The 10,000-nt window shown below is 39.2% G+C and overlaps 1 protein-coding gene across 2 annotated transcripts in view; it reads right to left on the bottom strand.

Annotated features, from left to right (window-relative positions):
* Positions 1-1,646: 1,646 nt before the first annotated feature.
* LOC111338079 (uncharacterized) overlaps positions 1,647-10,000 on the bottom strand; it is a 12,084-nt gene continuing 3,730 nt past the window's right edge. For both annotated transcript variants that reach the window (XM_022944494.2, XM_088725674.1), the window contains exons 7-13: positions 9,487-9,668; positions 7,943-8,039; positions 5,879-6,294; positions 4,996-5,713; positions 4,531-4,567; positions 3,456-3,594; positions 1,647-2,519 (exon numbers count right to left, since the gene is read on the bottom strand). In XM_022944494.2, coding sequence (XP_022800229.2) covers positions 2,501-2,519; positions 3,456-3,594; positions 4,531-4,567; positions 4,996-5,713; positions 5,879-6,294; positions 7,943-8,039; positions 9,487-9,668 — 1,608 coding nt within the window. In that variant the 3' untranslated portion in view covers positions 1,647-2,500. The remainder of the gene's footprint in view (positions 2,520-3,455; positions 3,595-4,530; positions 4,568-4,995; positions 5,714-5,878; positions 6,295-7,942; positions 8,040-9,486; positions 9,669-10,000) is intronic.

The raw sequence follows: 10,000 nt of genomic DNA on the forward strand, positions 1-10,000 counted from the left end.
ATCATCCGTGTAAACGGCTAAAATTATGCGGTCTGTACTACTTTTTTGACACTTCCGTACCCAATAATTCTGCCGTGTAAACGGCCTTTAAGAAAGCGGCTTTTAAAATTGCGGCCCTGGTTTAATTCCCGAGAGACCTTTCGGTCGGGAGTTTGGTGTAAAAGTCATCACGTCTCCTACACCAGAAGTTAATCCTTTTACTTTCAGAATTGACAAAACTGGAATTTCTCTTTACAACAGTCTTAAGGGTTAAGTTTGACAAAACTGATCTAAGAACAAGTAAGGAGACACATCAGGGGGAGGTGACGGCCCAGAACACCGCTTAGCGGGGTGGGGTGAGGTCGATATAACTATAGTGGCTATCCCCATGTTGCAAATCCCAGCTGTAGAGTTGTAGCACTGCCATTGAGAAGAGAGTGCTCAGGACCTTGTCAGTTGGAATATAACTTAATTTAATTTAATAACTTCTAGAGCGCTATTTTCATTCAATGATCAACAGCGCTTAACAACTTAGAATACTACAGTAAATTCAAATTTATAAAACTAATTACATGTGCATTAATATCGACAATGTATGTTAAAAATAAGAATAAAAAATAAGAATATACCGGCCTTAGCCAAGTCAGTTACGTTCTTTAGGTGTCTTGCTACACAAAAGGCACATCAAATTCCACAAGAAAGTATAACTATTCATGAAATATTCATTTCATCTTAATGTCATCACCGTAGAATCCAGTTGAGGAAGATATAAGATTGTCTTCACAGGGAATACGACTTCTTGGATAAAACGCATATTCCGCGAAAGGGCCTTATTCTGTTATAAACTAAATCAATAGACAGGAAGTAAACTTAAATCTGTTAATCTTGTTTTGCGTGTAGCTATGTTTAGTCTATTTGACCCGAACATGTAAATTATCTTCTATGCATAGGCGGCCCAACTTTGTTAGCTCTAAAGGTTATTGAAGAGAGGCCGTAAGGGGGCTCCTTCGCTCGACTCAGGACTATTTAATATAACAAATAACGAATCACGGTAATCAATATTCTCATTTCACGCTTCATGAGGGTGAAAAAAGATCTTGTGTTTATGAAAACCTCAACATCCTGAATTTCTTCCTAATTTCATGCCAAGCGTCAGTTCCATTGTTTTTCTTCAGGCGATGGCGCCTTTTCGTAAAGAGAAGATCAAAGAACTAAACTGATTCATCACCTTATCAGTTGCCATGCAAGATCTAACAGTAAGGTGGTCGTTAAGAACGACCGGAGAGTTACTGCGTTGCTTTGTAGATGCAAGTCTTCAACTAGTAATTTCTCACGGAAAAACTGCGTTTTCTTTTCAGTTATCACGGATAACGGAAAATAATTTCTCTGTTTCACGTATCAGGAGTGGTATATTGTTCACAGCTTTTTACAATAACAAGTCACGGCAAGTAAAAGCTGCCGATCACGTTTCACGAAAAACCCCACCTACGGTCCCTCGTTCAAGGAAGCCCATCGAGTGCTCCTATAACTAAATTGCTACCACAACTTTAAGATTTTGGGAGTAAAACAAAGTTTTTTTGCTGTTGTTGGTCAATAACCAGTCTAATATGTCACACAAGCCCTAAGACTGAAGTGAATGCAGTGAAAATGTGCAGCGGAAACATCTCTCTTCGGAAAGTTCATAGGCAAAATCCCGCTTTCATTAATATTCCAAGGAAATTTCAGTATTAAAAAAATTAAGTGTAATAACTTGAGCGGCCACCTTCAAATATAAACTGTCTTTCTGCTTCCCAAGTTTGTTCTCTTTCGGATGTTTAATAATGATCCTTGATTCAAATTTCCGCAACCAGCAGATATCGCTATGGCTTCCGAATATACCATGCACTTACCTTTTTCATTCTATAAATGATTCTTCTAGTGACTGATTAACCTTTTAGACGTTAACATCAGTATCTATGATTATAGAGGCTCTATAGTCTTCTCCTTAGATTTCCTCTGCTATCGACAACGAGAATGCGTTTGACAATCAAAGCTTCCTGGGATAGCGATCATTTCCTTTATTCTCACATGATCAAAGATATAAGCAGTATTAAACTGTAAAGACAGATTCTATGACGGTCACTTAGGGTTTAAAGGGTTAAATGTGGGTCTAAAAACTTTAACATGTAGAAAGCTTTAATTGTCTTCTGTGAATTACTCCAAAAAATGTATCATGGAAGCATTTCACGGAATTTGTCGGGTCTTAGATGTTAAACCGATTTGTTAATACTTTGAACATACAGAAACTCATTTGAACGAAACGGAGTGGGCGAGATTGTTTACATTTAATTTTATGATGAAGAGGTCTGTGTCCGAAGTTAAGGGCCAAAACAAGAAAGAGACATTGACCAGGAAATTCCAGAATTTCTCTTGACATCTTGACAAGTGTTATGACAGCATTCCACATCATCTTCGATTGATATGAAGCCCTATACCAGGAAACCGTGCGTGCATTTGGTTACAACTACATCACGCCCGCATCTCAGCTGTCATAACTGAATCTGGAGGAAAAAAAGGAAGCGAGAATTTAAACAGACGAAATGGCATGAAGAGATTCTTTGCCTAATTTCCACGAAAGACAATGAAGATTAAGTACGCAAACAAAGACGGCGACGGCAACGAGGCCGTGGCAAAGAGAAAGATCCAATGAGCAAAACAATAGCTTAGCACATGTGTTTTAAAACTATGTACATCTCTAAGACGTCCTCTGCAAAACAATGTTAATAATGTGAAGTCGCCAAAATTTGGGTCGTCTGAGAAATTTATTTATGAATCGCCGTTTTCCCTGGCATTGCTGTCCTGACTGCTTAATTAAGGTCCCTACTAAGCAGATGAGGTCAGAGATTCCCTAGATATTTATGCGTTATTGACCAAGCGTGAGGTCAAGATTGCCGGATATTGACCGAGTTCTTTTTTTGACCTTTTGCTTATTTGTTTTTTTTTTTTTTTTGCGTTTTCATGGACCAAGATTAGACGTTAATTAGGTTTTATCATTATCATATCATTTCCTTTGAACAAATATCTGAGTGATAATCATATTAATCCTTTACACCCTAAGACCGGTATGCACATTCTCCATATTATTCTCTCCACAAATCCACAAACAAGTCACCATTTCTCTTATTCTCCTATCCTTAATATTTGACTCAATAGTGATACTATGAGGAGATATAAGATACCGCATCCGAAAGCAGGAATGATATGAAGATTGGAGACTGGCTTTAAAACAGGGTTGCGTATTCTACCAACAAAATAGACTCGGAGCAGGAACTTTCGAGAGAAGTCAATCCGTAGCGACAATCTCTTTTTCCAACGGAAAAGAAATTTTCCAAACGATTCTGCTCTACTGTAAACATGTCGTGATGACATATTCTAAAAGTCTGATGAGTTTCAAGAAGTGTACAGAAAAAAATACCCAACACTATGCAGCTAGTTACCTTGGTTTCTTTCGCCTGTCGAACTCAAAATAACTCAACAAAGACGACGTTCCAGAAGAGTTTAATGAATCTTTAGATTTCGTTTTCTTTCTTGTTATTCCTATTGAGCGGCATCTACCGAGACCAGTGCTTCTGAGCCCTAGAAGAAAGAATATGAAAAAGTGAACTTCTTCAATAGTCAGCCCTTTATAACTAGTGATCTAAGGACCGAAAAAAAGAAAGGAAAAAATAGTGGATGGAGAACAAATTTGCGTCTTCGCCATCCAAAACAAAGCAACTTGATTCAAATAGTTTCCTTTGGACGTCTCGGTATGCAATTTGCTTATCAGTACGGCGTCTCTGTACCAAAGAATCTTTCCCTGCAAAGGGCCTCAAAATCAGGCAGACTAATGGAATCACACGAAGAAATACATGTAAACTGATTTATAAGAATGTCTGCTATAAGGGATACAACTCGGAAAGGTAACCAGCATTTGCCACCAAAGTCGCCAACGATCAGTAAAACTTATCCTGGTTTACGTAGCAGCTAAGGCAGTACTACGGCATCCTGATTTCCAAGTAAGTAAACTCCTGGCTCTTCGTCATGTTTTCATGACAGTTTTCTGATCAATCATTTACATTCCTGGGAGACCAGGATAGAGACTCAGCCTTGAATCCAATATGGGCCTCAGTTCCGGAGTTCAACGAGTAAACCTATATTAATCGACGTGTCCCTAAGTCCAAAAATCGTCTGCGAGTGCTGAAAAAGCGTAACCTTCGACCGTTTGTGTAACAAGCCGGTGATATAACTAAGATTTTTAGTTGTGTGAGGCACAACGGAAACTTGGCGACAACGTTCTGACGTTAGAATCGTGTTTTTTTGACACGAACACATGGCTCTGTTTCTTGTGGAAACGTGTCTTTCTACCTCTTTTGGCGGGCTTTCACTTTTGACGGCTAGCGACGCACGGCCCTTGTTATTCGCTTACGAAGATGGTCGCCTGCAACAACACCGTTTGATTATGGTCAAAATTTTTTCCGCTCCACACTTATCTGATAATCGTAGTTCATTGAACTGGAAGTAAAATGGCATTACCTGCTTTAGAGTTCAGCCGAATCTGCTTCTTCGTTGTCTATTGCAAAAATAAAGTAAGAGAAATATAATAAACACCTGAGCATTTAAAGTGATCTTCATTTGAGATTCGAAAAAACAATTCGTGATCGTATTGATCTTTCTTTTCTCCCGCTGTGATTGGTGAAAAAAATGCCTGCCTCCCTCTTAGCCAAGCACAAACAAACTGACCTTGCTTTCCTTCCTCAGTGCTCGGTAAAAAATAAAAAAACATTCACGCGTACCTCTCAGCCAATCAAAAGAAAAAAATTTAACTTCAAAATTCAATGGATAGCAAACACGAACATGAGGGTTAATCGAACACCGGATTCTCAATACTATAAGTAAAAAAAACCCAGTTCATTACAAGTGATCAAAATAGTAAACGCCTGAAACATGTCTGCTATCGTGACTTTGAAAGGACTGGCGGAGTATACCCTCCTATCTTACCTTGGATCCAACAGCACTCCCTTGTAAAAGCGAAAAATTTCTGCCTGTGGAGGGTGTAGTTTGGTCCGTGATAACTGACTGTGTAGGGGTGAGTGTGTCACCATCTGTACTCATCTCCGTATCTGATATGTACCCACTGTCGATACGTATCACCTCAACTGATCGTGAAAAGCCACTATTATTAGAAACAGTTTCCTCTCTCGATAAGGGTTCTAATGTGTTGTCAATAAGTTTTGTTGGCCTTTGAAGTCGTTTGTAGCTAAAACGTTCCGTTAATTTTGTCTCTACAGATTCATCGTTGCGATTGTAACTTATATTTAAAGAGTGGTTCGTTAACACGCTCTGGCATAGTAGCTTTTCAGGAGAACGCGTTTGCGAAGAGTTGCTGTCGTGAAAAGTAGTTTCCTCCTTGCTTTCCCTTTTGCAATATTCAATCTTGTATAGCTTAGGAGATAGATCGACCTCTGTTGTTGACTGATTCTCCTTGTTCTGTTCCATATCTTCAGTCTGCACAAAATTCTCTCTTTCACACTGAAATAAGTGTTCATCCATGTTCTGTTTCAAAACGGTAAGACCACCTCCAGGTTGTGATTCACCTGTTGACGATAACTCATCGTTGTTTTCGGAATCAAAATTCGTTTCACCAGCCGGACTGTCCTCCATTGTGTCCGGTGAATCCCTCGGTGATTCCAGTTGATTTCCAGTGACATTAAAGTACCTCAAGAAAAATAAATATACTTCAGTAAATCTTAAATTAATCAGAGAAAGTAAATGGGTATTACAACAGTGACAAAGACTAAGAGCAGTCCCTTTTATTTAGTCTGATGGTGACAAAGCAGTGAACATGATCTTTCCATACAGAGTAATCTATGTATATGCATACCTGCTAACTTTAACTTGATCTCGCGACTCAACCCGATGATCGCTGATTTTAAAAGGGTTCTTGAACTTTTTTGGCCTGTTCCATGACAGAGCACCAGGTTTTGTACGCTGGAAATTCACTGGAGCACGAGGAATGACATGCTTGGGTTTCAATACAGTGTACATATTGAGAAGCGAGTCGTCATCAACACTTTCTTCCTCAATCTTACGTTTATGTCTTGGCGGCACGAAAGGTTTCTTGGTTTTCGCCGATGACTGTGAATTGAGCATCAACCCAGAGAGGCTTTTTTGCACATCGTATTCAGTCTTCCCTCTTTTACTAATGACAGCCTGGCCAAAGGAGGACGTGGAGACTGGGGTGAGAGCACGTGACTGAGAGTCTTCGTCCGATTTGTTACCAGATCCCGGGTCAATAATCTAAGGGACAAACATGATTTCCTTGGGCAAGTGAGGGATGGGGTAACAGCAAAAGCAATTACAATAACACAACCACGTAAACTAAAGACACTAATTATTGCTAGTAATCCACATTAGTCAATGGTGCTTTTGGCATACGCTGATTGGCTAGCAGAGGGTTGCCTCTAGATTATTCAGGGTAATTTGGTAATATCAACTAAGTTGAAATTGTAAATTGGCCACTGTAACGAGTTAAAAAGCTGACGTTTCGAGCGTTAGCCCTTCGTCATTCGCTCTGACGAAGGGCTAACGCTCGAAACGTCAGCTTTTAAACTCTTTACGGTGGCCACTTTACAATTTCAACTTAGTTGATATTACCAAATTACCTTGTTACCCCCACCGACGCAGCACCACAGTTTCTTTAGAAACTTACCCCCTCCTAGATTATTCAGTTTTGTGCAACAAAACAGCTTCTTGCTGTGCTAAGGTTACCTTAAGGAAACTTATTGCAACAAACTAAGCTGTTTTTACGAAAATTGGCAACAAAGTTTAGTTTAAAGCACTATTTAAGCAATAGTGAAAATCAGACCTGAAAAAAATTCAGGCCTGTACGGGATTCGAACCACTGACCTCTGCGATACTAGTGCAGCGCTCTACCAATTGAGCTAACAAGCCAACTGGGAGCAGACCATCAAATTAATTCGACATAAACCCGTAAGATGATAAATCAAACAACAAACATATGAAATACATATATATGAACTGCGGTTATGAAACGTATATGTGCACGATCCTTCGCAGTAAAGCACTATTTAAGCAATAGTGAAAATCAGACCTGAAAAAAATTCAGGCCTGTACGGGATTCGAACCACTGACCTCTGCGATACTAGTGCAGCGCAGTTCATATATATTTCATATGTTTGTTGTTTGATTTATTATCTTACGGGTTTATGTCGAATTAATTTGATGGCCTGCTCCCAGTTGGCTTGTTAGCTCAATTGGTAGAGCGCTGCACTAGTATCGCAGAGGTCAGTGGTTCGAATCCCGTACAGGCCTGAATTTTTTTCAGGTCTGATTTTCACTATTGCTTAAATAGTGCTTTACTGCGAAGGATCGTGCACATATACGTTTCATAACCGCAGTTCATATATATGTATTTCATATGTTTGTTGTTTAAAGTTTAGTTTGACGGAATTAAAAGTATATCATTCAACCTTCAGAGCAAAAGAAAATGGAAAAAGATAAGGAAAGTTCAAGGAAAGTTCTAGGAAAGGTAAAAATGAACACCTAATGTTTCACAACATTGTTTCAGGAAAGTCGACCATGTAAATACTGTAACTATTCACCTCAGCGTTAGCGAATAACTGCTTAATAACAGCATGCCTTTACAGTGACACTGCCCTTAACATTACTCAAGTTATTAAGTAGAAAATTTTGACATAAAAAAATACTCTGTACACTGAGTTGTTGCAAATTAAGAGTTGAACGCCTTTTTTGATCCTTTCTTGTCCTCGTATTCATTGTTATCTTAGAATCAGTATCTTAACCTTTGCCATCCTCATATTGAATATCTGCATGACTGCAAACCTTTTCATTCTTAATAATTTTTAATAAGTCATAAGTGTCGCACATCAAGTAAAATATACCAAAAACGTTTTTGGCAACATACCTTGATCTTTTTGGGGTCAAAATCTGCCATCACTTCACCCGTGATGGGGTTAATATTGCCTAATGCAATGCCCAAGGCTTTTTCCCTGGTCATTAATCTGACATTTAGTCAAGAGAACATGAGCAAAATGACGAAGTCTGAAAGAAAAGTAGTGCATATTCTCCATAGTGTTCTCCATACATTTCCTAAAGGGCAGACAAGGAGAATTTAATGATCGAGAGCTTCTTGAGTTGGTGATCATTTTCTTTATTCTCATGCTCAATTGACTGACTCTGCTTTGCCAAGATGGCTGAGTTTTGTCCTTGTTCTTTTTAAAGAAAAAAAAGTTGATGGACCTCTTGGGCAATGAAAGGGTGAAAGGGAAAAAAAGGAAAAGAGAAGAATATTACAGCAGTTTATAAAGGATACGAAATAATTTGGATATACAAGTGCTTGTCTCTGGATCGTTTTGAAGTCATCTCACGTTAAGAATTCCATTCCTTTTTCTCAGTTTCTAAGACTTCGTCGTTTATGTAGTGATGACTCTGATTTCCACCACAAATCAGAGTCAATGTGCCAGTTTTTCGATAAACGTGGTTATCCTGTTTCTGTCGTTCAAGCGGGTTACCACCGCGCCCAACTTATTGATCGACATTCTGCACTACAAACGTCACAAAAGGAAGATTCTGACCGCATTCCATTCACTCTCGCGTTTCACCCTCACAACCACTCAGTTAAATCCATCATTCTTAAAAACTTTAAATTACTTCAAAACGATCCAGAGACAAGCACTATCTTTTCGGAGCCTCCGCTCATTTCATTCAAACGCGACAACAACATAGGACATTTTTTGGTCAGAAGTTCTTTCCAGACTGATGACCAACCAGGCACTTTTAAATGCACTCGTGTACGATGCAAAACGTGTCCTTTCATTCACAATACTGATAAAATATCGGGACCCAAACGATCCATTAAGATCACCGATCACTTCACGTGCACCTCCGCCAATGTAATCTATTGCATAACTTGCACTTATTGCAAAAAGATATACATCGGCGAAACAGGCAGAAGACTAGGCGACCGATTCAGAGAACACCTTTGCGACGTGGAGAGGAATGACAAGGACACATCGAAACCAGTCGCTAGACACTTTAATTTACCTAACCATTCTAAGCAACATATGGCAATCTGCGGTCTTTCCTTACACTTAGGCAGCACGGAAAGCCGTAAAACTCTTGAACAAATGCTCATCTTTCAAACCGGCAGTCTAAATCCCACAGGGATCAACGAACGCTTTTCATTCCATTAATTTATTAGTGTTTTTCTCGTTGCCATGTTCTCACCAATAACGTAGCTCCATTTTCTTCCTTTAAAATGCACACACAACCCACAATTCCTCTATTCGCTCCGACGAAGGGCTAACGCTCGAAACGTCAGCTTTTGTAATCGTTACGGTGGCCAATTTACCATTTCAACTTTGTTGATATATCCAAATTATTTCGTTACCCCCATCGACGCAGCCCCTAACAGTTTCTTTAGAAACTATCAGCCTTTCTAAAGGATACGGACCAGCAAACACTAGGTCCCCGGCTTGTAATCCTTCTGGCAGGTCACTCAAAGGAACCAGGTTCATAGATACAGGATCAAAAACAAGCTGGTACAAGAACGTCTCCTCTGCCTGCTTGAAGTTCTTCTCATAATCGTCAGGGACATGCATCTTTGTTTCAGTTCTGAGAGATCTGATCAGCTGAACAGAGAGTTATTCATTTATTTATTAAAGGAGAAAACAGTTTCAAAGAAAACCAGCATATTTATTTGATTAAGTGCCCAACCTGGAATAAATGCCTAGCCTGACAAAGTGCCCATCCTGTAAATGGGAAAGTTAACAAACCACCTGCCTTAAACAAGTGCCCACCCCCTACCCCCCAAAAACTTTGAAGTTCACAAAAGGAGTATTAATTATCATTTCTTTACTGGCTTGCAATCTCTAAATTCACTTCAACTATGGCATAGATTTTCATGTTTTGCTATCAGTTATCGTTTTGTTGCAATATAAACTTACTAATTGCTGAAAGTGGA

The sequence above is a fragment of the Stylophora pistillata genome, chromosome 6 (genome assembly GCF_964205215.1).
Source record: "Stylophora pistillata chromosome 6, jaStyPist1.2, whole genome shotgun sequence".
NCBI lineage: Eukaryota > Metazoa > Cnidaria > Anthozoa > Scleractinia > Pocilloporidae > Stylophora > Stylophora pistillata.